Here is a 27286-nt window from a genome sequence, read left to right as displayed (position 1 = left end):
TCCAGAACACTCCTCATAAGAGCTGCACCCCAGACAACAAAGATGCTCCAGCAAGGCAACGCGACCGCCCCAGCAAGGCAACGCGACCGCCCCAGCAAGGCAACGCGACCGCCCCAGCAAGGCAACGCGACCGCCCCAGCAAGGCAACGCGACCGCCCCAGCAAGGCAGGGCAGCCCTGCCTGCGGTGGGCTCTGGCAAGCTGGAGGGATGCTGCAGTGAGCAGCAGGGAGTGCGGTACCACCAGGTTGGAAAGGAGCTTAGTGCAAGGTCCCTGGCAGCTCAGTGGAGGCCTCAGCAAGAGGCCGTAGGAGCCGTGCAGAGGCAGGGTACAGGACAGGTTGTCCCAGGAGGCTCACAGCCCTCTTGAAGCATTGGGAACTGCAGCTGCCTCGTTGCTTTCCTTGGGAGAAAAATCAGACATCCAAGGAGGGCATGGGAGCAGGGACCGAGGGGCAAAGAACTGGAAGGCAGAGGGATTGCCCTGACCCAGGAGGAAGAGGCAGGCAGGGAAAGCAAGAGAAGGAAGGCCAGTTGGGCAGAGAGAGCGGGCAGGGGTGGTGAGGGGAGGAGAGCACGGCCAGCACAAGGGAGGGACATTTCTCTGACCAGAGGAATTCTCCCCCTGGCAGGCAGAAGCACAGGGTGAGCATCTGGCACAAGGTAAGCACAGAAAGGAGTAAAATACCATTAAGTGTAATAAGAAATGTACTTAATCAATGAGCTCTGCAGCTGAGGATCAATGGGAGGCAGACACAGCCATTAGCTAAGAAAGCTGAGAAAGAGCCCCGGGCTCTGATGGAGCGGTCGATGCCGGGTTTAACCGAGCAGCAGAGGAAGGGTCCCAGGTGGAGAGCAGAGCCAGGCTGCAGCCACGAGACAGGGCTGACGCTGCTCCGCTCCTCGGGCTCAGACCCCCGACGGGGAGCAGAAAGAGGAGCCCAGGCCACGGCCTGCTGAAAGGTCTAGTGCTGCGCCCCGAGAAGCACCATGGACTCTGGACCAGACACGAGCATCCAGCAACAGCGGTGAGGGTGCGGGAGGGAATGGGACCGCTGCTGGCAGGGAAGAGAAGGGTCTGGAGCCCCTCATCATCAGCCGGGGACATCACTTGGCTGTGGGGAGCAACCGCCAGGGTTTTAGCCGTGGGCCTTTCTCCTGTGGACCAAAGGCTGCAGCGAATTTCAAGTGTTGGTCCTTGCTGTGAGGCCCAGCCCAGGAGGGTGCAGGGGGCTATGGGCATTCCGGGAAGCTCACCCAGAGCAGAGGAGACGCAAAACCTCACTCACGCCCACGCTGCCTGGCTGACGGAGCTGCCGCCTCGGAGGAGGGCCGGCTGCAGCGCGGTTTTCCTCGCTGCTCTTGTCCCTTTGCCCCTCTCCTCACCTTGAGCACTGTGCTGGATTGCTCCCCAAGGGCCACCACACGGAAGAAGCGCAAACTAGATGGCAAAGAGGTCACCCTCCCAAGAAGGTCTTGCACCAGCCCAGGTAAACAGAGCTGCTGCTGAGTCAGGGCTTGCCCAGGCCCCAACCTTGAGAGATGCCCTGGAGCCCCCCCGACCCAGCGCACTTAGAGCCCGTCCGGGTGGTGCCGGCGCTCGGCTGAGTCACCGCACACGGGGCTTCCTCGGCAGAGAGTCTTGATTTTCAACCCACGAGCAAATGCAGCGCTCGGGAAGGCAGACAGCCCCAGGCAGCGAGTGGGCACAACCTCCGGGTCTCGCTGGCAGCGCTGCAGCTGACTCAGCCCTGGCGCCGAGGCCCTGCCACGCTCCCGCCCCGGGCTCCGTCAAACACCCAGCGCCTCGAGCCGGCCCGACCCCGGCGCTGAACCCCAGCTCCGTGCTCCCTTCACGTTTCCTCCAAGGCTGTCGCCCTCAATCCTGACCCCTGCTACTCCCCTTCCCACACTTGCTGAAACCTGATGGCCAGAGCCAAGCCAGCAGAGAGAAGCAGCGCTGATCTCCGTGCAGGGGAGCCTTCAGGGACCCCGCACACAGCGAGCGATGTCTCGGGAGCATTAGAGCCCGGGGCTGTGCTTGAGGCAGAGTTGCTGTGCGTGCCTGTGAAGAGGAGAAAAGCGGCTGTCCCCCGAGGTCCCTCCCAGGGGGTGGGCTCCCTTCTCCCACTGGCACTGAAATCATAGCCCTGATCCCAGGAGCTGCTCCTGGTCCTCCGGGAGCACGGGACGCGTGGAGCACCCCTCCACAGCACCGCGTCCTCTCACCGCGGGCTGCGCGAGCCACGCTCCTGCCACTGTCCCCGTCCCAGGCCCTGCAGCCCAACGGGGACAGCCGCCCTGTCACCCAGCCATGGGCCGGGGGGGTCACAGTGCTGCGTCACCTGCCCCTTCTGCCGCGGGCAGACCGGACGGGCTCAGCCCCCTCCTCACACCTCTCCCCGCCCCCCCCCCCGCTCCTCCGGACCCGACGCGGCCGCGCCCCGCGCCGCTCCCAGACGGGGCGGGCGGCACACGGGGGTCCCCACCTCCTCTCCCGCCGCAGGCTCTCCCGAAGGGGACACCCGGCCACCCCCCTCCCCGCCCCCCCCCCCCCGGTTACCGCAGGGCCCCGCCGCCTCCCGGGGACCCCCCCGCCCCCCCCACCCCCACCGGCGGCTGAACAGCGCCACCTGGCGGCCGGGCTCGGCGCACGGCCGCGCTGCGGGGGGGGTGGGAGGGGTGGGGAGGGTCCCAGGAACGGCCCCCCCCGACCGACAGCTCCCCGTGCCCGCTCCGGGCCGGGCTCCGGCCGCACGGCGGGGTGCAAGGCCGAGGGCCGCAGTCCTGCGGGCGAAGCCGGGTCCCGCCCAGCCTTTTGCCGCACGGGCTCGGGGAACGGCGCGATTTGGGGGATCCCCGCAGCCAGCACCGCGCTCTTTCAGCCCCCTGGCAAGTGGGTCCAGCTCTGCCGTCAGACACGGGTGACACCGCAGATCACAGCTCCCGCGCCGGCTCCCCACAGCCCCGGGGCTCTCAGGAGCACCAAGGGAGCAGTTTCACAGGGGTAAGACCCAAACTCCTGCCCGCCGGTGCCAGCGTCCAGGCCCTGCCTGAGGAGCTCCCCTGCAGCAACCAAAGCCCCTTTTCCAGCCTCTTTGCCCCTTTTCCAGCCTTTACGAGCTGCTTGGCCGGAGCACCTTCCTCCCTCCATCTGCCTCAGGGCTCAGGCCAAGTCCAGGGCTGCTCCTGGCTTTTGATGTCATGCAACACGCTGTCACTGCTGCTCTGCTCCTGACTCTGAGGCCGTTACCAGCGCTTTCTTCACCTGCATCCCAGTTCCTTGGCCAGGCCTGGGATAAGGCAGCTTGAACACCCACAGACGGCAGTGACTCTCCCTGGGTGGAAGTGGGTGTGAGCAAAAGCAGGCGTCTGCTCTGCCTGGGAGCAGCCTCCTCTCCAAGAGCCGCCCTCAGCTACACCCTCCAGGGAGCAGAACAGGGTCTGCTCCACGCCCATCAACTCCACCCAGCTGTCCCAGGTGCATCCGGTCCCCAGCAGCTTCCACGGCTCCATCCAACACTCAGCAGCTCCACGTAACTCCCCTCGCAGTCACTCCAGACCCACTCAGCTGCAGAGCTCCTCCTGGTTTTGCTCACCGGGGCAGCATTACAACTTCAACCACAAGGTCCTGGCATTAGATATTTCACCGATGCCAATAAGCTTATCCAGGCCCTTGGCACTCAGGCAATCACGGGCGGGAGCCAAGAGGAGCACTGCAGACATTTACCCCTTGTCTGAGCTGCACCGAAGGGAGGGAGGAGGGAAGCTTAGTGTAAAGAGCAAAGCAGGGCATCTCCAGCTGCTTTGTTCAATCCTCACCTCACCCTCCTGGCCATCTTCTCTCTCCCCTTTTCCCTTCCTTCGCCCTCTTCCCGATGGGCTGCATATGCAATGCCTTAACCATTGGGAGAGTGCAGCTGATCTACGGGGCAGAGCTACTCCAGGCAGGACAGCAAGGCGAGCAAAAGAAAAACACCTACTTGCTTTCCATCAACTCATCCTCTACGTTAGTGTCCAAGTGCACCCTTTCCAGCCTGCGGCCATCCTGCCCTCCGACACCCCGGCAAGCACCTGGGAGGGGGCTCTCCCTGGGGAGCGGGGAAGGCTGCAGCTCAGCCTTTCGCCGGGGGAAGCGACCGCCCGCCCCTCCAGAGCCCCCACACGCATCCTACCTCTCCTGAGGTGGCTCAGCCCCGGGTCTCTGCCATCCTTCCACTTCCCAGCGCTTCCTCCCTCTGTGCTCAGGTGGAGCAGCACCAAAAGGGCTCCTGGGGGCGTGGAGGGCTTTTATAAAGTGTCGCCCAGCCCCCCTCCCTCCAGCCAGCCGGTCTCACCTGTGGAGCCCTGCCCAGGCATCGCCCAGCTCATCAGCCCCATCGCCAGGGAGCAGCTCAGGCCCTGCCGGTAATGGATCCCCACGGACACACGTCCTGCGGAGCCGAGTGACCGCTCGTGTGGGACAAAGTGTGGCATTCCTGACTGAAATTCAAGTGGCACCCCTGAGAAATTTTATTTTCAATTTAAATTTCAATTTGATTTGCAATTCGATTTTCCATTTAAAAATAAAAAATAAAGAAGGAAAACCGCCCGGCCCCTGCCTGCCTGACCAAACCGCTCCCCCAGCACGGACCCCCGGCAGCTGCCCGGTGCCGCCCGTGTGCGTTCGCAAGCCGCAGGGAAGCTGTGGTTTCGCCCAAGGGGTGCCTGGCACGTCACTTTTTGCAAGGGCTGGTAACAGGCTGGGTGCCCGAGTACCGTGTTTCAGACAAACAGGGCTGTTCCACTGGCAGATGACTTCTCTGTACTCATGATTTCTATTTTCTAGCCCCTTCATCTGTCTTCACTGAGTTAATTGGTACACAAGTGTGGGAAGGACAGCCTTGGCCCCAACACGCCTTTGCAGGGACCATCTTCCCCAGTTAGGTGTTGGGACCGATGACTCGCGCCCCCAGAGCATAGCTCGCTGCACGTTCTCATGAGTGCTTCCAAGGGTGCGGGATCAGTGCCGTCAGCAAGGTACTTGTGATCCGGAGGGTGCTGAGCAGGGACACGGTGGCCCCAGAGCAGCCATGGCCCCTCGGGACCCCAGCTCGTAGGATAAGTGCCTGGGGTGCTGCTGGTGCAAGATCAACCGCATCAGCCTTTTTAGCTGGAGACTGACAGTGTCCCCAGGCAGGGTGGCCAAAGGTGATGTTCTTTATCTGTGCCTCATGCTCCTCAGATACCAAATATCAGAAGACACTCCTGTTATTAAATATTCCTCCAAGATTAGAGCAGTGCTTCCTTCTCTCTAGCCTCTTCCCTCCCAGCAGAGCAGATGAACACGATAACTTATCAGGACCTTCCCCTGCGCTGTTAGCAATGGCATGGGGACTTATTGACCCATCTCAGAACAAACAACTGAATATTTAGGACTTTTCCCGAACTTGGTAAGCGATAACATCTTTATCATATGAGCCCTTTAAACCCTCAGTGCCTGGCAGGCCCCTCTGCCCTTGCTGAAAGGACAGTATCAGACCCAGGACAGCAAACGCTGGTCACAAAGTAGTTCCTTGAGTGAACTGCAGTGCCAGGGCTGGCAGAGCGGGTTGCCCGGCCAGCAGCTCCTCTCCCGGTGCCCTCCGCTCTCTGGACGCCCAGCAACCGCCGGAACAGACAGACAGACAGACAGGACCCCAGCAGAAGGACCACTCTGCTCAAGCCTGGCCAAACCCAGGGCACGCAGAGGTGCCGGCCACACGAGCAGCCTTCGGCTTCGCAGCGCCCGGCAAAGAGCTCTGGCTCCCGGCAGACCACGCGCCCCTCGCCCAGCAGGCTGTGACCCCTGCTCCTTGCAGAGGGATTTCCCCTTGGGCTGCCTCAGACCAACACCCACCCCGTGCCCTCCGTTAGCAGGAGGAGGGGTTGGCTCGGGGCTCAGGGCGGGCTCCATCCCACCGCAGCTTGGGCTTGTTTCCCCTGTCCGCAAACAAAGCGCCCAAGGCTGCGCTCCTGGCTCGTGTCGGCCGTGAGGTCCCTGGTGGGATCGCTCGAACCTCTCGCAATGTCCTTGCACGATTATCCCGTGTCGCGCCTGGGAAACACAAGCACAGGGGAAGAGGTGACTGAGACGTTGATGCACCCTGAGGAATCGGTCCAGACTGGAATACTCGGGGATGCTCAGGTCTACAAAGAGACTGTCACGGGCCAGGAAGGATGAACCATGGCACGTGCGCCAGACTCATCTGCCCAGCTCACCCCTGGGGCAGAAATGCCAAGGAATGACCCCAGACAGGGCTGGGGAAATCAGTGGAGACGGCTCTGCTCGGCGTGGGAGGGCGATGGCTGGGCAATTAGGAAGCAAAGCACCAAGGAATAAATCTGGAACCTGAGCAGAGGGAGATCAGCAAAGACACAGAGATTGAGAGTTCAGACCCTGGGGAAGAAGGCAACCTCTGTTACACAAGTCTACAAAAGCCTCAAACTCAGTTTTGCTGAGAAATGAGTCATCAGCAATGATTAAACCCCAGAGAAGTCATAAAAACAGCAGATATTGATAAAATGGGATGCTGATACAGCAAAGCTCAGCAGCGCACGGGCAGATGAGGGTCACCCGTGGAGAGCAGCAGAGCCCGAGCAGCAGGAGCTGGGCTGATGGGACACAGGGGCTTCAGAGCCGGGCTCACCCTGGACCATCCCTGGGGGCTGCTGGCACAGCCAGGATCCAGGAGGAGCCTCCTTCCCCAGCACGTGGCTCCACAAAGCCACACTCGAGGACCCTGGGTAAATCCCGGCTCCTTTCTGAGCCTCTGGGCACCCCTCTCAAGGTGGGCGAGCGGCCCTGGGAGGGGGGTGAGTTGCCTTCTGAAGCTGAACTGCTGACCAAAGAGCAGGGCACCAAAAGCCAGGAGTGTGGAAAGGACGCAGGAAGGGGCTGCAGGGAGCCAGCACGGGGGGACGGCCGGCGGCTGGGGCGGGGGGGGAGGCAGGTTTCACAGAGGCTGCCTGCAGAAGGCAGCCTCCTGCCGCACGAGCAATTCTTCCCGTTCGTGAGTACTAAAATAGCATCCGACGCCACTGATGGAGGAGGCAGATTTGGTGTTTGACCCAGAAGGAAATCTAAGCTAATCTGCTTCAGTTAGACAATAAACAGAGAGGCTCATTCTGATACAAAGTGCTGGCTGAAGCCATGCACCTGATAAGCAAGATTAGATAAAAACTGACCTTAGTTCCATCCCACATGTATTAATGTGAGCTCTCTGGATGTCTGGGCTACTCCAGTTCAAGGGCATGAAGATGTTCGCTTCACTGGGGTTCATATTTGCTGCCCTCTCTTTAGCAAGATGTATCCCCGTGAAGCAGGTACCCAGCCGCAGCAAAGTCCTCCTGGTGTCCTTTGATGGCTTTCGGTGGAACTACGACCAGGACGTGGACACCCCCAACCTCGACGCCATGGCTGCGGAGGGGGTGAAGGCGCGGTACATGACTCCTGCCTTTATCACCATCACCAGCCCGTGCCACTTCACGCTGCTGACTGGTGAGTGCCCACCGGCCCCGCGCCAGACGGAGCAGCACAGGGTGCAGGCTGGGGCAGGGCATATTTGAGGCTTATATTACATGAAGGAAACTAAGACAAGCAGCCATCCAGCCTCAGCAGCATGCTAAGCTTTAGGATAGCTGTATTTTGGAAATACAGCGAGAGAAAAGGCAATAGCTGCAGAAAGGGGTAGAACTGAACCTGTATTTGTCAAAGGTAAATAGCACCAGACCAACCCGATAGCCTCCTTTGATAAGACAAATTATTTTTTAGACAAGAGAGATGCACTAAATTTAATCTTTCTGGACTTCAGTAATGTATTTGATACAGTGCCACACGGGAAATCATTAGTTAAGATGGAGAAGATGAAGATTAGTACAAAATCTCTAACGTGGGGAAGCAACGGGCTACAGGGAAGAGGAGGGCAGGTGATGCTGAGAGGAGATTGTCAAGCTGGAGGGAGGGCAACAGGGGAATTCCTGAAGAATCGATTTTGGAGCCAATCTTATTTAAGATTTTCATTAATAACCTTGGTACAAAAGAGTGGAACATGCTAATGAAATCTGCTGATGAGAAAAGGCAAGGAGGCATTGTCAATACAAGGGAGGATGGGGATATCGTGCAGAAGTAACTGTGCAGTCTTCAGGACCAGAATAATACAAATAGCCTGAAATGTAAGAGTACAAAGTGCAAGCCTTTCATTTCTAACGGGAATTTCTGCTGCACGGCGACCTCACCAGTTGTGAACAACAGAGAAAGCGAAACACCAAAGCGATTAGTTAAAGGCAGGATAACGGTGAACCCCACCTGCGCCGCGAAGGGCAGGAGCACTTGCAGGCAGCACCGGCACCTCCAGGGGCGAGGGTGCCCCGGCTCGGGGTCCGGGTGAGACCCGCCTGGGATCAACCCACCCGCGTGAGGAGCAGGCATCCCCCCCAGCACCTCATTCCCTGCCCTGGGAACCCCACTCTGTACGAGGCAGGGGGAGGAAGGAGGCAAAGCAGAGGCAAAGGGAGAGCTGGGACGGGGTGCGAGAGGCAGAAGCTCCTCGCTGACCCGGAGCCGGCCCACTGCCCAGCGCAGGGGCGAGACCCCCCCCCCTCCAGCCGCAGCCTGGCTCACCCCCGCCTCCTCCGTCTCTCCGGACAGGGAGATACCTGGAGAACCACGGGGTGATTCACAACATGTGGTTCAACACCAGCACGGGTCAGAAGCTGTCCTACCACAGCACGCAAGGCGTGGACAGCTGGTGGGACAACGGCAGCCTGCCCATCTGGATCACCGCTCAGAGACAGGCAAGTGCGGCAGCCTCCTCTCACGCAGACCCTGCACAGACGGATCCTGCCTGCAATCATGTAGTAAAAGCTACAGGCAAGCCACGATCTCTAGTGGCCATGAGCTAACATCCTCACTGCAAACGACAGGCTAATTAGACCAGCAAAAAAAATGAAATCTCCAGACACCGGCAGGAATAATTATGATCATTCTATTAAAAATAGAAAAAAATAATAGATGCATTTCAGCTTTATTAAGACATTAATAAAACAGGTTATCCTTTTCCTGTTTAAAGAAACCTCAGCCGGTTCCGCAGGGAGCATCACGAGCCCAGGGGTTCCATACGCTCCAAGGCACAAACCTCATTTCCGCGGCCTCACCCAGGACCTTTTGGGCGGCAGCGTCAGGGGCCGGTCCCCTCTTCGCTGGGGACTGCAGCAAGGCTTTCCTAGATCCCAGCAGGCTTTGAATCTGGCTTTGAGACAGGACCTGAGACCTGGCCCAAGACACGTACCTTTGCCTGTACTTACCTGCCAAATTGGCCCCATTGACTTCAGGGTGAGCGCTTGTACGATTGCAGTAAAACGCACCTTAATATCTTGACGGTCAAGAGCCGGAGCGTCCATGCAAGGTACAAACGGGTCACTGTTTCCAAAGTTAGAACTAGCGTTACTAACACAGTGAGAAAACCAGCGTGCAGGAGTTCTGGGAAGGGCAGTGCTTTCAATTAATCACTTTTAATTGGCAATGAGCAAGAAAACCTCATTAAAGGCAGAGGTAGACATTAGGGGGCTGAATGACCTAACCACATTAGTAGGTGGTTGCACTGACAGATGGAGAGATGCTGCAGAGCGAGTTCAGGTGAGTTTACACAATGTCTCCGCTCACAGGGTTTAAAGACAGGCTCTATCTATTTCCCCGGAGGAAGAGCAAAATACCAAGGGGAAGAAGTGAATATGAAGTTGGTGGAGCCCCCCTGGTTCAACTACAGCAATGAAACCAACTGGAGAGAGAACATTGACACCGCCATGAAATGGTTCACGGTGAACAACCTCGACTTCATCGCCCTCTACTTCGGTGAGCCGGACTCAGCAGGCCACAAGTACGGCCCTGAATCCACGCAGAGGAAAAACATGATCAAGCAGGTGGACAGAACCATCGGTTACTTGAGGCAGCGCATCCAGGAAAGCGGCCTGGAATCCAACCTCAGCCTCATCATCACGTCTGACCACGGCATGGAGACTGTCATAAAGACCAACGAGATTCACATCAAGACAGTAAAGAACTTCACGTTCAAAGACATCCAGTTCGAACTCTTGGATTACGGACCAAATGGACTACTGGTGCCAAAAGAAGGAAAATTAGAGCATGTGTATTCAGTCCTGAAAAATGCCCACCCAAACTTGCACGTGTACAAGAAAGCAGACTTTCCAAGGAGATTCCACTATGCCAACCACTCCCGGATCACCCCGCTCCTGTTGTACGGCGATCCAGGATACGTGATCCATGGGGTAAGATGTATGCGCAGACATATCTTACTGTCTTTTGGGGATCTGCCTCTCTCCTCCTGTCCTTCTCACAGCACCCCGGTACCTACCCACCTTTACACCTTCACGTTGACTGGTCTCCCTACAAACAGAGGGCAATTCCAGCTCTTTGTCTAAAGACCTTCTCTGCTGTTCAGAAAATAAAAGGTCCAGAAGTCTTGGAGCAGGACTCGCATGAACACAGAATATCAGTTGCAGGATCCTCTCCTAGCCTGGCATTAAGGGAAGGCCCAAAGTCAAGGCCAGCAGGCAGCTTCCCATTGTGAAGCTCCTCAGTACAACGAAATTTGGCTGCGCTGACGCTTAGGGAGGGAACTGGCCAGGCGTAATTGCTTGAGAGCTGTGTCTAGGCAGCACCCTCCAGCCTCTGCAAAGTTTAGCGTTATTAGACCGACTTCAAAAACCCAAAGAAACCAAACAGACCGCCAAAGCCTGCGGCTGCAGAACGCGGCACGCGAGAGCCACGGGCAGGAGAGGCGGAGGCACCCGGCAGCGCCGCCGCTTCGGGGCCTGCCGCCGGCCGGAGGCCGTGCTTCGGGGGGCTGAAGGCTTTGGGCGCTCACATCCTCTCCCTTTCAGAGAGCCAAGGTCCAGTTCAACAAAGGGGAGCACGGCTTTGACAACGAGGCCATGAACATGAAGACCATCTTCCGCGCCGTGGGACCGGCCTTCAAGCAGGGGCTGCTGGTCGAGCCCTTCGAAAGCGTCAACGTCTACGTCCTCCTCTGCGAGCTGCTGGGCATCACCCCCGAGCCCCACGACGGCTCCCTGGAGGCCGTCAGGCCCATGCTGCGTGAGTCCGCGGGCACCGGCCGCGCGCGGCGGCACCGGCACCGGCACCGGCACCGGCCGCGCCGCCCCGGGATTCCCGCGGGAACAGCGACACCTGGCGGCTGCCGCCCGTCGCCCCTCCCGCTCCCGCCACCGCCCGGCGGCTCCGGGGCACCGGCGGGGACCGGGCATCGGCCCCGGCCCCGGCCCCGTCGCTGCTGTCCGCTGCGCTCCCCCGCAGCTCGCAGCCCCCCCCACCCCCCCCGCCCCGGGCTCGGTAACCGGGACGGTTTCACCTTAAGGTGGGCGAGCGTCCCCCACACCAACGCAAAGGCCCCGAGGGCCCGTCCCGTTGGCAGCGGGAGCGCGCAGCGCCGAGGCCGGCAAAGCACCATCCCGGGGGGAGCGGCGTGGGCGGCTGCGGGTGCCGGATTCCCCGCACACGCTCCCCCCGGCGCAGCCTCCCGCGGGGCCGGGGCCGCTGCTCCCTGGGCTGGGGCCGGGCACCCGCTGAGGCTGCGCTCCTCTGGGCGTTGCAGGTTCAAGCGCTCCTCTCCCTCCTGCCACGAAGCTGCCGGCGATGCTGGGAATTGCTCTTGTTCTGGGATGCTGGGGAGGAATATACTGACCCCCACACACACCAGAGGTAACTGACCCTAAGGATACCCAAAAAACCCCCTGGAAGGGCTCTTGTCCAGGCAGGCACGTGCCCCGTTTGCTCTTGGGCCCCCCAGGCTTTGTCCATCTGTGAAACCCCGTCCTGCGTGTTGCCCACCAGCCGCTCCCCGCAGGGCACAGCAGACCCTTTGCACCTCAAGCAGAGGGGCTCTGGGTTTTTACCGCCCGGGTCGGCGTTAACACCACCCAGGGCATCCGCTGGGCTAGCAAGAAGGGCTGGACATCTCTCCAGCCTCCTGCCTGCCACTGCCTAACCGACCCTCTGCTCCCTGGCCTCTGTGTGCTGCTGGGTCTGGGCAGGAGGAAAATTGTGTGAGCATCACGAAAGAGGGGTGAATGCTTCGTTGGTTGTGGCTCTGAGTGTGCCTGTGTGTGGCTGCAAGAGAAATAAGGACATAAGTTTGCTGCTTGCCTTCACTGTGCATATGTGACTGGAGACCCATCAGGACAAGTTATTCTCAATCTAATTTCCTGGCACTTCCAGCAGGCGCACCCCCAGCCGATACCCACAGCCTCCACGTACGTGAAATAAGTAACAGCAGTGCTGTGCTTTCCTGTCTTGGCAGCCTCCGAGTTCCAGGCAGCTCTACCAGAAACGTGTGGAGAGATGAGGAAGGACATGTCTCATGAAGACAACCAGCCCCGGGCTGAGAGAACTGTAGAGTTCCCCAAACCTCCTCAAATTACCCATCCATGTTCCTCCAGAATGACTGAGTCCCAGGGGGGAGATGCCTCTCCGCAGCTTTGCGGTGCACACCGGCGTGCACCGCTGTGGAAGCTGGCACCGATGTACAGTCTGACCTTGACAAGGTCACCCCAACATCCCCGTCTGCTCGAGGCAAAACAACTCCAACTTGGTTTGGACCAGGGACAGCTAATACCTGTTGAGCATCTAAAGCAATTAAAAGCATATCAAAGTTCTGAGTGCGCCGGGAGGCTGCTGTAAATGGTGCTGGGCTCTGGCATAGGGTGGACAGCCTTGACACACCGAGGAGACAGTGAGGCCCAGCTCATTTCTGCTGGCCGCAGGGCTGGGCTGGCTGTGGCAACAGTGTTGGGAGAACCAGCTCCTCTCCGGCAAAGGCAGCCACCCGGCCCGGGAGCCTCGGAGGGATCCCAAAGCCAATCACTGTTTCCAGCCGCTGCCCCAAGAGCCCTGGGTGCCCTGAGCACCGTTCTACTTGTCTGACCAAAATTTCCTGTCCCTTACGGCTGCCCCAAAAATGGGAAATACCACCTACATGCCCCTGAGCTCAGAACCCGCAGGATGGGCCCCGGCTGCCCTACTCCATAGCAGCACTCATGAGACTTAACCCATCTGCAGCCCTGAATCAGCTCCTGGGAGCTCTGGGAGGGGGACATTAATCCTTGATATATTTTGGAGAGACAGGGGATGTGGCAGTGACATGGCCAGCACCCCCCAGCTCAAAGCAAACCCCAGCCCCATGGCTTCCGAGCCCAGGGCCACGCAGAGCCTGTGCCACCCGTCCGGTACCCCCTCCGCAGCGGGGCTGATGCACCCCGGATGCGAAAGACCCTCATACGAAGCCAAACTTCTCTCTGCAGGAAACAGCCCAGGACCCCTCAGCCGGGCCGGGTCTTAGGGGATGGGGAGCAGGACACCCCCCGGCCCGCAGCCCTGGTCCCGGCCCTTCCAGCGGGGCGTCAGCATGGCAGCTGCCCCGGACCCCATCCCAGATGCTGAAGTGCCTCTCCCCAACCCTGTGCCTCATCTCAGGGGCTCGATAAACATCTGTTGCCATAGAGACTTGCTCGCGTTGCCTTCCCTGCATCACCCAACGAGATGAAACAAGAGACGCACGCTCCACTCAGAAAAACAGGAAGAAAATGTTTGGCTTGAAACCGTGCTGGGGGTGGGGGTCAGGCCGGCAGCACGCCGCGCAAACAGCCCGGCAGCAAACAACGGGGAGGCTCCGAAAGGGGAGCCGCACAGGCCAGTGCTGCAAATATTATTTAAAATAATATTAATAATAACAGTGCATAGCAACTTTCCCAGTGATCCTGCTGGCGACCTTGGGGCCTTCCGCACAGGTCAGCACAACTGTGCCCATTTTATGGACATAGGCAGCCGGGTCGGTTGTGAAGCTGGTACCCCTGAGATCCCGGCAGTCAGAGCCCGCAGAGCTCGTAACACAACACGGCCAGGCTCCGCACGCCCCCGTGCCGGGGGTCCCCAGGGTGCCCGGGTGCCCGGCAGTCGACTGCGGCAGGTCCAGAGCAGGGTGCTCGTGGGGCCGGTCCCAGTCTAGTTCCCAGAGTTCATAGTGACCAACGTCCTGACGGCAATCCTCACCTAACAGCTGATTTTTGCCTCAGCTGTGAACGGGAATTTAGCTCCTGATTCACCAGGCAGTGTTTCAGTGAGACAGGGCTCTGTCAGAAAAATCTCTCATGCCGTAGATACTGCTCTGGCTGAAGACTGAGCCCTGCCACGTCCCTGCTAGGAAGATTTCCATTGCCCCTGAAATCATGCGGTTTGCCATTAGACATACCCTGGAGCAGCTATTTTCACTCAGAGGCAAGGGAAAGAAAAAAGAAAGCATTGAACACGGTACTTCTTCAGTCCAACCGTATTTACAGCACAGAGCATCCTCCCAACTTCGAGCACCGCAGGAGCCGAGAGGACTCCCCTCCCTGGCCACAGCCCCGGCCCTGCTTCGCCATCCTCCCCCCCGACCCTCCCTGTGCCCCCCTCGCCCCAGCCCAGCCGCTCCCCGGGGTGCCCACACCCCTCTGACAAAACCTGCCCGGACCGGCCTTTGGTCCCGCTCCGGCCGATGCCGCCCGGGGCCGGGGCCGGGGCCGGGGCAGGAGCCGGGGCCGGGGCCGGGGCCGCTCCAGCCCCCGCCGCCCGCTCCACTCCGCCGGTCCCGCGTGGCCGAGCCGCGGGTGGGCGGCCCGGCCCGTGTCCCGCTGCAGTACCGGCAGCCGGCGGGCGGTGGCTCCCGAGCCGCGCTCACCGCCCCACGCCCCCCGGGAGAGCCCGGCACCGGCGGGGCGGGGGGCAGCTCACGGTAAAAACCCCCTCCGGGAGCCTCTCGTTGGCCGTTAACCTCGCGGTGCCCGGAGTTACCGGCCGCTCGCCCAGCTGCGGCAGCTGCCCCGGGACGATAAAGCCCCGCCGGGTCACGGCGTGACCCACGGCGAAGCCTCGGTGGCTTCCACGGGGAGCAATCCCGTCTTCGTGCCGCTCGGCAATAATGCCAAGCTGAAGCTCTCCACGGCACAAGCCCGGGACGGCGCAGCCCCGCTCCGGCAGCCGCTGAGCCCGGGGTGCTCCCCAGCAGCAGCACCCATTGCAGCTCTGGCTGCGCCAGAACACGCGGGGCGGCTCCAAGCGATGCCCTGGAGACGCGTGCCACACGCTCCCTCAAATCTTCCGGTCCTTTCCTCCCCTCCGACAACACAGCCCCGGAATGACGGATGCTTCAAAGTCCCAGGCCAGACGGGTGAGGCAGATCCTTCCCCCCGTGGGTGTGAGGAGGTTTAACCCCACAGACACGCAGAGCTGTGACGGCCTAAACCGGGCTGCTGACCCCCTGCTCCCCTGCCCGGGACCAGTTTCCAGACGCGCCTCTCCCCAGGCAAACCCTTGAATCTAGAAGACACTGTCAAATTTTGGATGTCCTTCTTCGAGTCTTTCCCAGCCCTTCCCGTTGCATCTCACACCTTGTGCGCTTTCACCACGAGACATTTCCACCGAACACCTACCCGACAGACGAAGCCCTGCCTGGCCTCGCTGGCAAACCCAGCAGTGGCTTGTGCTGGCGGACGCAGTCGCTGCCTGATGCTCGGCTGGGCTCAGCCGCGATCCCTGCTCCGCCGAGTGCTGCATCTCCCCCCGCCCTCCCATCCCCAAGTAATTCATTCCCCACCGCCCCCCTCCCCGGGGCTGGGGGTCACGCAGCAGGGAGAGCCCTGCTGTGTGTTGCATCCCAATTTGCTATGCATTTCCACACCATTTGCTTCCCTTTCTTTTTCCTGCACTAGGAAGATGCTTGCTACCCAGGGGGCCCAACTGCTCCAAGATGGTAACATAACAAACATATACATACACGTATTTATTTATGGCATACACCCAGTTTGCAGATAAACTGCTGCCTCTTGAAGTGCCCGGTCTGGGGATGGCACGTGCCCCTACGATTCCCGCACACAGCCTCGGGGCCCGGACACGACGCGCTCTCTGATCATCCCATCCTGCAGCTGCACAGTTCCATACCCGGCTGCACTCGGCTGCGGTGCCCAAATGATATGCAGATCTCTGTGCTTCAATTGGCTGATGCCTTGGGAAAACAACCACCACTTGCCCACAACAAACATGGCTACCGTGGCCCAGCCACCCCCTGGGCTGGCCCCAGCTGCGTCCTTTGAAGTCAGGAATATTACGAGCGCTTGGAACCCCCTCAGAAAACCCCGTCGCTATCAACCCTGACCCAGGAAAGCCCCGAGCCCACAGCGCTGGAAGGAAGCACGGGGCATCCCTGCCAAGGCTCCTTCTTCCTGGTGGGTCCAGGCACAAAGACAGAGGCCAAGTGCCCTGTGGAAACAGCCACGGCCCTGACCCCCACCCTGCACCTCCCCGGCCGGGGCTCTTTGCTCTGCAACACCCCGGGGAGCGGCCGTGTCCCTCGCCCTGGTACAAAGCCCAACAGGATGGGCTCTCGCTCCTGGCTGATGCCCGGCCCGGCCACGCTCGCTCCCACAGCCCTGCTCGACATGCCTGCTCCAAACCCTCTGACCCGCCAGGAGCACCGTGATCTCCTCAGGAAGGTCTGGTCTTTGGGTGAACACCTTCCTCTGACAGCAAACCTCCACCCCAGCGTGACAGCCCCCCGCCACCGACATAACGCAGGATACGCAGCATTCCTGGGATGTCTGGCGTACTTGGGAAGAGCTACAAAATTATGTTCCACCAGCTTAGTTCAGGAGTCTGAGTCTCATTTTTAAGATGCCAAAGGTTTTCTCAGCAACTGCTGGGTTTATTGGCTCCGCTGTCACTTAGCTCGGCTGGAGCCGGGGAATGTGGCAGCCAAGCTATTTACTGCATGTTCCCAAGTTTCTCCGGGAAGGTGAAGGCTCTGGCAGGGATGGAGAACACCGAGTTCAGCCCAAAGGCACTCGCAGGTGGAGCCGCAGCTTCGGCAGCAGCGAGCGGGCATCTCCTCCTGCGCCTCCCCGGGGAGCTCTGCCCCGGCCAGCAGCCAGAGCCAGGGCAGCCTCTGCAGCGGCTCTGGCCAGCGATGCCCAGGGAAGCGCCGTCGCTGGGACGGTCCCCTCTGGCCGACTCCGCAGAAGGGGGACACCTCGCTGTGCCAGGACCCGTTTAACTCCCCCAGGTTCTCCCTTCGCAGCCCCAGCCCTCCTTGCCCTCGGTCCCATCGTGCAGACGCTGTCCCTGCCCTTCCCAGGGGAGCTGGAGGCAGCAGCAGAAGGCAGACGGGCAGGGGCAAAAGGCACTCGTGGACAATTTTATTTTTTGTCACCGCTAAAACATCCTGAAATGCCAAAGAGAAAGCCGGGCGATGCTGGGCCGGCACCCCCGGCACTGGGAAGGGGCAGGCAGCTACGCCTCCAGCAAAATCATTTCGCTAGTGCTGCGCCCAAGAGTGAACGATCCGAATCGCAATGTAAAAATTCACGAGATTTTACCATCTAAACAAATGTAGGATTTTTTTTATTCGCTTCCTGTTTTTGTAAATCTTCAAAGCCACGAGTTCAGGCTTTTTTAATGCTTAGAGTGATTTGTTTTCTTTCTTTTCCTTTTTCTTTTCTGAGAAAAAGTGAGATTTTTCATTTAACCACACGGCTCCATTAAAGACATCAAATAATGGGAAACCTGCGATCAACCTGAGAAAGCTGTCACCTCAGAAGGGACGACAGCCAGGGCTTGGGGTGCTTTGCGCTCCGAGGAAACACCCGCTCTGCCCCCGGCCATCGCATGCAGCTTTTAAACTACGCAAAATAACCTGCAGCTCCAAACTGGGGAGAACTGGCAGAAAGCACGGAGCCCACCGCGGCCCAGGTGCTGACCAGGACCGGTTCCCAGTAAACCCCCAGGGATATAAAGGAGATTTCCAGTCCAGGGAGCAACGCAGCCCTTCTCCCCCGACAGACGAAGGGGACTCGGCTCCCCGTCGATGCGGAGACGTGAGCGGGAACGCGGGCGGCGCTGGGGCTGCACAGCATTAAAGAAACGTGGGTCATTGCTGGAAGCGACCTGCTCGGGGCTGGCCACGAGGGCTCAGGGACAAAGCTGCCGGCACAGCCCCACGCCAGGCACCAGCCTCCCGAACGCTGCACGCACGGTCCCCAAAGAGACCCGAACGCCGAGAGCTGCTCCCGCTTCCTACCCCCGGCCTCTCTCAGGCTGAGCGAGCAGCCAACAGAGCCCCTCCGCTCACAGCAGCCTTTTCTTCTTCGCTCCGGGGAGGAAGAGAACAGCTATTCTATTCCTGCGTCCTCGCGGGGAGCTCGGAAGAGCCCACCCGGTGTTACCCAGATACAGGGCTCATTTCCCGGCGGTGTTCGTCTCTCAGCACCGGTGAGCCAGACCCCGCCGGCCGGGTGAGCCCCACGCGCCGCTCGCCCCGCACGCTCGACACGGCCGGTCACTTGAGCTGCACCCACGCCGCCGTGAATGCCGTATTGTGCGCGCACACGGCTCATGCGCGCGGGGATGGGAAGTCGCACACATTTTTTTACTAAAATTTAAGACGTGCCGCACACAAAGAGCAGAGCTGGCGAAAGGTAAATTAACTGTAAAGAAAGCAAAAGTGCAGTGCTGGCTTACATTTCTGTGTCACCTTTGGCTAAAAAAAAGCTTCTAACGGTTCTCCTGGTCAGCGAACAACCACGGTAATTGTGAAAAGAAAACAATAAAACGTGATAGCGCTCGAGCTAGGACAGTTACCCCGGGTTGTCCCAGCACCCCAGGCTCACCCGCCGTCCCGTGGACCGGGTCAGCCCCGCGCCGCCAGCCAGGGAGCCGTTTTCCCCTTCCATCATGCAGGGGCTCCCCAGCAGCCGCGGTACGGCCGGCAGCGGGGCCAGCCCAACGCGCCGGCCTGGAGCTCCCGGAGGCGCGTGCAAAACGCTTTTCTAAATTCAGCATCGCTTACCGGAGCCGGCACTGCCCGGGGTGTGCGTGAGGCCCCGCACGCAGGACACCCCATCGCCCGTCCTGGTCCCGCTCAGTCCCCGCGCACCGCGGGCACCCAGGCGCGGGGGCTACGGAAATTCATTTCCCTCTGGCTCCCGCACGGTTAATCGCAGGCTCCGGGCCCGCGGTTGTGAACTCCCTGAGGTGCTGACTCATCTTCTTCCATGCCTGGAAAGCACCATATTTCATTGCTCCACGCCCACAGCGCACACCCGCGCTGTGGCAGCTCCTCACGCCGCCTCGCACGCCCCGGTGGCGTGCGGTGCCGCGGCGCGGTCCTCGCCGCCGCGCGTTCGTGAGCGGCGGGGAAAGGATTGCGGGCCGGGCCGTACCTGGCTGCGAGCCCGTGAGGCGGCACCGCGCGGCGCCGATCGACCCAACCGCCACCCGCCGAGGAAACACGCTTTATTCCGTTATAACCGACTGCTTCAGACCCCGAAACGCGCCGCTGCCCTCTGCTCGGGGCCGGCGGGGGCCGAGCCCCCGGCCGCAGGCTGCGCCCCGCCGCCGCTTTGTCCCCGGGAAGGGACCCTCGCCGGTCCGAGCGGGGCAGGACCGCCGAGCCCGCGCCCCTGCAGGCGGCGAGCGCCGCGGGGCCGCCCTGGGGACCCCCCGCCCTCCGCGCTGCCCGCGGGAACAAAGCCCCGGGCCGGGCCGGGCCGGCCCCATTGTCCCCGCTCCGGCCGGGCAGCGGCCGCCCCCGCGCGCGCGCAGGAAGGGGAGGGGTCGCGCGCAGACAATGCCGCCCCCCCCTCCCCCGCCGGCACGCCCCGCCCCCCGCGCCCCATTGGCCAGCGGGGAATTTGGGGAGCCCCCTCCCTCCCCTCGCCAGCTCCCCCGCCCCCCCGCCCCCCCCCGCCGGGGGCGCGCGCGCCGCATTGTGCCGAGGGGCGCGCGGGGATGGGGGGGGGGGGGCGGGGGCGCGCGCGGCCGCCGTCGGGGGCGCGCCCGGGGGCTCCCCTTGTGTGTGTGCGTGTGCGTGCGTGCGGGGCCGGGGCCATGGAGGAGCTGAGCAGCGTGGGAGAGCAGGTCTTCGCCGCCGAGTGCATCCTCAGCAAGCGGCTCCGCAAGGTGGGACCCGCCGCCCCCCGCCGCGCCCCGCCGCCCGCCGCCGCCGCCGCTAACGCGCCTCTCCCCGTCTCTCTCCGCAGGGCAAGCTGGAGTACCTGGTCAAGTGGCGAGGCTGGTCCTCCAAGTGAGCGGGGCTGCGCGGTGCGGGGCGCTGCGGGGCGCGGGGGGTGCGGGGCGCGGCCGCGGGGGTGCCGCCCGCCCGGCCGCTTTTGTTCGGGTCGCGCCGCTCCTTTTGTTTACAAATAAGCGCGGCCGCGGCCCGGCCCTCCCCGCCGCCGCGTGGGGCTCCGCTCCCCCCTCCCCCCCCCCCCCCCGCCCCCCGGGCCGGGCCGGGCCGGCCGCCCCCGGAGCCACCCCCCGGCGGGCAGGCACCGGCCCCGCGCCCCCCGCCCGCCCGCCCGCCGAAACCGGAGCTCCCCCGGGATGCGCGGGGCTCGCCTCGCCCCGCGGCGGCGTGGCCGCCCCCTCCCCGATCGGCCTCCCCCCCAGCCCGCCCCGCGGGGACGGGGCTGCTCCGGCCCCCGGTGCGGAGATGCCCCGGTCCCCGCCGGGTGCTCGGCCCGGGCGGCACGAAGGGCCCGTTTGTCCTCGGATGAACTCCCCGGTGCCGGGCCGGTAACGGGGACGGCGGGGAGCACCGGCCCTCCGCCCTCGCCCAGCCCGCGTCTTCTGTTGCAGGCACAACAGCTGGGAGCCCGAGGAGAACATCCTTGATCCAAGACTCCTCCTCGCTTTCCAAAAGAAGTGAGCTAACTCTAAATATTTCTAAGCGAACGATAAAGTCAATTAACTTCTAATTGGCTGCGCGTGCGGTGGAAGTTGTGGAAACAACAGGCTGAAGCTCGCCGTGCCTTTTGTGGCACGGCCCTTTTGTTCATCTCCTGAAATTGCAGTTCAGGTCCACCTAGGACGTCTCTCCCCGGGCCGGGTAAACACGAAGAATTTGCGGCCCCGCGCACGATCTGGGTTTGCGCTGGCTGTACAAAGGGAGCGCGGCAGCGCCCAGCAGAGACCCGGGGCTCTCGTTCCCCGTCCAGCGGTCGGGGCCCGGCCGTGCTCGGGGGACGACCGCGGGCCCCGGCGGGGAGACGGCGCCTGGGACTGCAGAGGCGGTGGGCTCGGGAGGCACCAGAATGCACTTCGGGAGGGCACAGCTCGGAGAGGGGCGAGGAAGTAACGGGTGGGAGAAAATGGTGTCCTCTGTCGGGGCCGGGGCTACTGCCCAGAGCCGAGCGGGGACCAGCAGTGGTTCTGCCGCTGTTATACGCCAGGAATCACGCACGGAGGTAAAAAAGTAGCCAGCCGGCTACGGTAAGCACGGCGCGGCCAAATATTTTGGCTCCATATTAATAAAAATCATTAAAGTTTATGACAGGATTTAATTATAACTCGTTTCTGGATCCATTTTTTCAAGAATGGAATCTGGTGGTTAGCGCAGACAGCACGGCGTTTAATTAGCCGTATGTATTACACCTTAACACTGTCCTTTTTAAACAGAGGACTACAAAATAGCATAGCGATCTGAAAACATTCCCCATACGGTCTCCTCAGGCTTTGCGTGGCTGCCAGCCTGGGCCACCACCTCCAGCCCAGGAGGGGCAGGAGAGGTGAAATGAGCCCAGCGAAGGAGAGAACTTGCAGAGCTTCCAGGGAACGCGTTTGCTTTTCCTCCACACAGAGGCCGCACTGCTGCTCGCCGTGAGCAGAGGGGAAGCTCCGCTCTGCCAGTGTGTGCGTAAGGCAAGGCTTAGCAGAGACGGGGCAGATGCTTCTGTTTCCCTGATCCTGTTGTACCAGGAAAACTGCAAATCTCACCGTGAATTGGAAGCGCCACTGACTCGGGATGAGTAACGCCATGCAGTCCATTGCTGACCGCTGGAAGCTTCTTGCTGTGGGGATGTTATTGTAGCAAACAGGGATGCTCTCCCGTCAGTGCCCAGCTCGCCTCGGCTCCCCCGGGCGCGAGCAGAGCAGGGAGCCGCTCTCGGGGGCGGCGTTACAAAGCTCGATGCCTCTCCTTGGAAGGCCCGTGACTGGCACCAGTGGGACAAAGGGACCGGGACTGGGGTAACCAGCAGGAAGGTCCTGCATGGCAAAGGATTTTGGCTCTGGGAGCAGTTTGGTAAATGTATTTCAGCCATCCACACAGTTCAGTCCCACGCTGTATGCAGGAGAGTTTCTCTTTCACCTCTCCTCCAGTAACTCAGGGCAGATGCCTGCTGCTGAGCCAGCCGGGTACCCTGACGTCCAGATAGCTGTCCTTGTTCTAAGGCCACAGTTGTTATAACCCTGTCCTCACTCTGTAGTTTCATTTTCTTGCGTTGCATCGCATTCATGGCCCGAGTCTTCCAGTGACCTGTGCCCGTCCCGCAGGGTAAACGGTCCGGGTGCCACGTGGGGGAGGTTTAACGGCACGAGTCCCCAGGTTTCTGTACGGTTCTTGGGGCTCTTTGACTGAGCGTGGTGTTCCCGTAACAGTGTGGGTTCAAGTAAGTGATGTGCTCGGAGCCTGTAAGGTCGTCACATGTCAGCAGGGGTTGAGGACACCTCCCAGCCGCTGCTCAGGCGCCGGCACGGGAGCTGAGCCTACAGCACCCTGAGCACGGGGGTTTTTTAATGACAGAAGAAAGGGAGGAGCCAGGATGATTTTGGATGTGTTTTTTCTTCCCTGCAAACATTGTCCTTAATCGTTGTTTTTTCAGGGAACACGAAAAAGAAGTGCAGAATCGGAAGAGGGGGAAGCGGCCCAGGGGCAGGCCCAGGAAGCACGTGGTGAGTCCTGGTGGCGGTGGAAATCCGCGGCCATGACGGCGCTGGAGGGGCTCTGGCCTTGGAAGGCACCGGCGAGTGTCCGTCCACAGCGCAGGGTGCGGTGGATGCTCAGCCTCTGGCGGGTGGTGAGGACACAGCGATGCCTGCAGACCCCGGGTGAGGGGCTTTGAAGATTGCAGTGATGGGTGGGTCGATGAGGATGCCTGCGAGGGGGACATCTCTTCATCGCTGCGATGGCGGTGGCGTAGAAGGAGACAGAAGAGTTCCCTGGCACCAGGGTCCCGCCTGGTATTTAAGCCTGGTCGGTTCTGTACTGCACGCTCCCTAAGTCGTTTTATGGTAGAGGACGAGCAGACCAGCTACCGCGGGGAAAGAACCTGCGTGTGTCTGAGGCACCTGGCCAGGCAACACTGAAGGATTTGCAATGCCCGTAACAGTTCTTTGGTAATGTGTGTTAACTCTTTCCCTGTCTCTCTTCATTGCTTCGCAGGAACCAGAGATGCCTGCAAAAACTAAGTCAAGTAGCTCCTCTTCCTCCACATCCTCCTCTTCCTCCTCCTCTGATGAAGAGGATGAAAGTGACCTGGAAGCAAAGAGAGGTCCCCGCAGCAGAGAGACTCACCCGGTACCGCAGAAGAAAGCTCAGATCCTGGTGGCGAAGCCCGAAATGAAAGACGCTTCCAGGAAGAAGCGTGGGCGGAAACCTCTTCCCCCGGAGCAGAAAGTGGCTCGAAGGACCGTGAACCTGACAAAGGTGCTGAAAACGTCCCGGAAGGAGGTGGGCGGCAGCGCCAAGCTGATGGGGAAGCTGCAGCCCCAGCACGGCACGCAGGGCTCGGGCATGGCCGTGCTGAAGGACCCGCCGGGCGCCTTGGCTGGGCTCAGCTCGGGGGGTTCGTCTGCAGAAAGCCTGCCCAACATGATGAAGAGCGGCTCCGCGAGCCCAAACCGGGCCATCAGCTGGCAGAGCTCCATCGTGCACTACATGAACAGGATGTCCCAAAGCCAGAACTCGGCAGAGACCTCCCCCCTGGGCAGGCTGGCGCTGAAGTCCCAGGCATCCAGTAAGAGCGGCTTAGGGCTGGACTTAAAAATGAGGAACCAGAAAGGATCTGGGGAGCTTGGGCTGAGCGTGCAGGGACCCAAGACTGCCAAGGCTCCTAGCAGCGGCGCTGGAGGGGACCAGAAAGCGGGGTTTGCTGCGGGCGGCCAAATGCTGCACAACGGCAGCAAGATGCCGGTGAGCTCGTCCGGGGCCGGCAGCCAGCCAGCCTCCAGTCAGGAGCTGAACCTCCAAGCTCTAAACCTGCAGAGCGTCAAAAACGGGCCAAGCGCGGCCGGCGGGAGCAGCCTCCCTCGCCACCTTTGCAGCGCCCTGTCCAAAGGCTCCGGCAGCGGCACGGCGGCGAGCACGGGCACCACCGGTGCGAAGGGCGGCACGGCGGGTGCCGGGTTGAATGCTGCCAGCGCCAGCATGCTCTCGGGGGGGGACGGCGGCAAGAGCGAGAAGCAGGCGCACCGGGCAGGTGACAGAGACTTGGCCAAAAGCGGCACAGCCGGCACACAGGAGGGGCACGCAGCTGCGGAGAACCGCAAGCCGGCCGCCCTTTCCGAAATGAGCACAGGTGAAGAGACCAGCTCGGATTCGGACCGGGATTCGGCCTCCTTCCCGGGCGTGGGTCAGAACATGTCTGTCTCTATCCAGACCAGCCAGGACTGGAAACCCACCCGCAGCCTGATCGAGCACGTCTTTGTCACCGACGTCACCGCTAACCTGATCACAGTGACGGTCAAGGAGTCCCCCACCAGCGTTGGGTTTTTCAACCTACGGCAATACTGAGCCCAGGAGCATGAGAGGAGGGAGAGGGTCCTTCAGCCTCTCTCTCAGCTTTGCCCAGCTCTTCCATCAGGTTTTTCTTTCTTCAAGTGAACGTGGAGACCTCATGAGACCTGCTGGGACTCGTGTCCAGAGAGGCTTGAGAAAGACGCGGTGAAACCTGCTCAGAACTGCCAGCGGGTCGACGGATCCCTCCGGCTTGTATCCATCCTCTCCGGAGCAGTGCCCCGAGCGAGGCGGCTGATGCCGTCCTCCGGGAGCAGGGGCACTGGTGCTGCCGGGGGTGACAGGCTGGCAAGTTTTGAGCCAGGCTTCACTGTACGCGGGTTTCTTTGCTTTACAGCTTGAAATAGCAGATGACAAGGTCTGCGGCTCCCTGGCAGCAGGGAGAGGGTGTGGAGCTGCGATGGGCCAGGCTTATACTCGGGAGAGGAAAAGGAGATCCTTTTCTTTCCTCTGGGCTCCCCATGAATCTGTCTGGGAGCTGTGGGGAGCTGCAAGTCAATCCAAATGAGACAGCCGCTGCTCCCAGCCCTCAGGGGCTGCTGGGGGATGGCTGTACATGGGGGTTTTTCAGGGTACACTCAGCCCAGCCACCCCCCTGGGCGAGGTCACTTCCAATGACGGTGAAGTCCACGACGTTTCTGTTGTGGTTTCCAGCTGATAGGGAAATATTGTTTACATTTTTTTTAATTAAGGAAAAATCCTTTTTTTGAGGGAGGGGAATAAACCCAGTCCAGGGAAGACTGAGTCCTGGATGCCACTGATGATATGGGCGTCAGAGGTGCCTCTTTCAGCGCAAGGGGCGGCTGGCAGTGGGCATGTCCTCGCCGCCCGGGGAGGGTCCTGCCTTGCCAAGGGTGGGAGCCGGCGAGAGCCGCTGGCTTCTTTGCAGTGACTTGACTTTCGGAGGAAAGCAAAGCCCAAATCACTGTGCCGCCCATGGAGCCCCAGCGCCGCTCCTCTGCCTCGTCCCAGCATCGCCAGCATCTCCCCCTCCCGTTCAGCAGTTCCCAGGCACTCGTAGGGACCGAGCTGGGGAATATTTTTTAAGTCTTGCAGAACGTGCGAACCCTTCCAGCGGCAGGTAGGTTGGTACTCGGACTGCCAGTTGTCTGTGAGGGCAGTGCTGGAGTTCAGCTAAAGAGCAGCACCCGGGCAGAGCTGGGGGTGAGCCCTCCATGCTGGGAGCCCGGCCGGACCCAGCCTTCAGTCCAGCCCTGCGCCTTGGATGCTCGCTGGGTCGGACTTACGCTGGTCATCCACATTTTTCTCCCTCTGGAGGGCTCAGAAGCTGGTCGAGGACAACACCTGCACGGGTGATCTGGAGCGGTGGGAAAGGGAAGGAGAGGAGAGGGAGGAGAGGCAGGGCCAGGCAGCGGCAGCGGTGCCTCGGGGAGCTGGAGGGCCCGCGGCAGCCGCTCCCCTTCATCTTGCCATCCTGCGCCAGCAGCCGGGGTGTTCATTTTGGCTTGTAATTGCAACCGTTAATGGCTTTTTTACAGAGGTCTTTTTCCCTACGATAGATTACTCTTACAAGCCAAAATTAGCAGCAGTAGTTCAGGCAGAGTTTAGTAGCATTTGAGGTCATTTTAGCTCTGTTAATGCTGAACTCCTTTCTCAGAGGAGATAAAAAGCCTGCAGTCTGCCAGGTCTCGGTGCGTGGTTAGGTGTCTCCGAAGGGCTGTCCCGCCAGCGTCTCCGGGGTGGCTGCTCGCTGTGTGCGTGAACAGGCACTGCTTCGGGGGTCACCGCTTGCTGGGTGACTGACCTGGCACCAGGACGGGCATCTTACTTTGCCACAGGCAGGGGCACTCGCAGCGTCATCACACACAGGCGTGCGGAGATAAATGGACCAAACTGGGGGTACAGGTACTTCTGACCCCCCCCCCCCAATGCATCAGACCTCTGCAGTCGCATTCGCTGCCGCTGGCTGGCGGCAGTGCAATTCTCAGGTGACGTGAAAAGCCAGCGCTGGCTGCACGTGCTGCCCGGTTGTTCAAGGGATGGATGGTTGTTCCCCGAGCGGCGGCGGCAGCCTTTGCCGGGGCAGGCTCCTGTGCTCCAGACGCTCTCCCTTAGCTTTTGTATTTAATCCCCAGCCGTCCTGTTGGTTGTGGCTTTGAGTTTGTTGTGTTGTGGAGCTGAGCACGGCATCCTGCGTGAGCCGACAGCGTGCCGGTGAGCCGGGGTGGGTGGAGGTGTATTGCCGCCTTGCAGCAGGACCTGCGCAGGCTTCTTGGCCGGCTCCAGTTCTGCCCCGGTGCAGCCAGGCAGCCTTGCACGTCACCTCCCCACGGCGTCGGGCAGCCTGGGGCAGGGGGCTCGCAGAGGACTGGTGCAGCCCTGCTCTGCTGCTGGCCGCCCGGCCCAGCAACGCGCCGCGTGTTGTTCTGCCAGGCGAAGGGCTGAGGGGAGAGGAGGGAGCGTTGTCCATGGAGGAGGTTCCCAAGGACAGAGTTTCCGTTGAGCTCCACAATGCCAAAATGTCACAGTCTGTGCTGTTTACCTTCTGGTCTTGAACTTTGCCAAACGAGCTACCGTTGCTTTGGACAGACCAAGGAAACGTTAGCCTGTGCCAGCAGAAACGAACGCTCTGGGCATGGTCTCTGCTGGGTGTGCTTTTGTGCTGGGAGAA

At 61.0% G+C, this 27286-nt stretch overlaps 3 protein-coding genes across 8 annotated transcripts in view; 2 read left to right on the top strand and 1 right to left on the bottom strand.

Annotated features, from left to right (window-relative positions):
- RBFOX3 (RNA binding fox-1 homolog 3) overlaps positions 1 to 20304 on the bottom strand; it is a 192769-nt gene extending 172465 nt beyond the window's left edge. For 3 of the 6 annotated variants that reach the window (XM_075518839.1, XM_075518836.1, XM_075518842.1), the window contains exon 1: positions 18928 to 19572. The gene's annotated coding sequence lies outside the window, so the exon portion shown is untranslated. Of the gene's footprint in view, positions 1 to 18927; positions 19573 to 20134 lie in introns of those variants that run through there. The other 3 variants (XM_075518841.1, XM_075518843.1, XM_075518837.1) reach the window with 2 other exon arrangements.
- On the top strand, positions 7277 to 11738 carry ENPP7 (ectonucleotide pyrophosphatase/phosphodiesterase 7). Its single transcript, XM_075518822.1, has 5 exons — positions 7277 to 7517; positions 8667 to 8812; positions 9683 to 10303; positions 10919 to 11132; positions 11650 to 11738. Exons 1-5 carry the CDS (start codon positions 7277 to 7279, stop codon positions 11736 to 11738), a joined length of 1311 nt encoding a protein of 436 aa, XP_075374937.1.
- CBX2 (chromobox 2) lies at positions 19810 to 27281 on the top strand. The gene is made up of 5 exons (XM_075518821.1): positions 19810 to 20039; positions 20120 to 20163; positions 20718 to 20783; positions 22742 to 22811; positions 23302 to 27281. Exons 1-5 carry the CDS (start codon positions 19869 to 19871, stop codon positions 24649 to 24651), a joined length of 1701 nt encoding a protein of 566 aa, XP_075374936.1. The 5' UTR covers positions 19810 to 19868; the 3' UTR covers positions 24652 to 27281.
- The last annotated feature ends 5 nt before the right edge of the window (positions 27282 to 27286 follow it).

The sequence above is a fragment of the Mycteria americana genome, chromosome 16 (genome assembly GCF_035582795.1).
Source record: "Mycteria americana isolate JAX WOST 10 ecotype Jacksonville Zoo and Gardens chromosome 16, USCA_MyAme_1.0, whole genome shotgun sequence".
Lineage (NCBI taxonomy): Eukaryota > Metazoa > Chordata > Aves > Ciconiiformes > Ciconiidae > Mycteria > Mycteria americana.
This window is presented reverse-complemented; position numbering and strand designations above follow the sequence as displayed.

Coding starts and splice junctions, on each gene's coding strand:
- ENPP7 (XM_075518822.1), top strand. CDS start 7,277: ATGTTCGCTTCACTGGGGTTCATATTTGCTGCCCTCTCTTTAGCAAGA. Junction 7,518..8,666: donor CCACTTCACGCTGCTGACTG/GTGAGTGCCCAC, acceptor CTCTCCGGACAG/GGAGATACCTGGAGAACCAC. Junction 11,133..11,649: donor GGCCGTCAGGCCCATGCTGC/GTGAGTCCGCGG, acceptor TGGGCGTTGCAG/GTTCAAGCGCTCCTCTCCCT.
- CBX2 (XM_075518821.1), top strand. CDS start 19,869: ATGGGGGGGGGGGGGCGGGGGCGCGCGCGGCCGCCGTCGGGGGCGCGC. Junction 20,164..20,717: donor TGGCGAGGCTGGTCCTCCAA/GTGAGCGGGGCT, acceptor CTTCTGTTGCAG/GCACAACAGCTGGGAGCCCG. Junction 20,784..22,741: donor CTCCTCGCTTTCCAAAAGAA/GTGAGCTAACTC, acceptor TTGTTTTTTCAG/GGAACACGAAAAAGAAGTGC.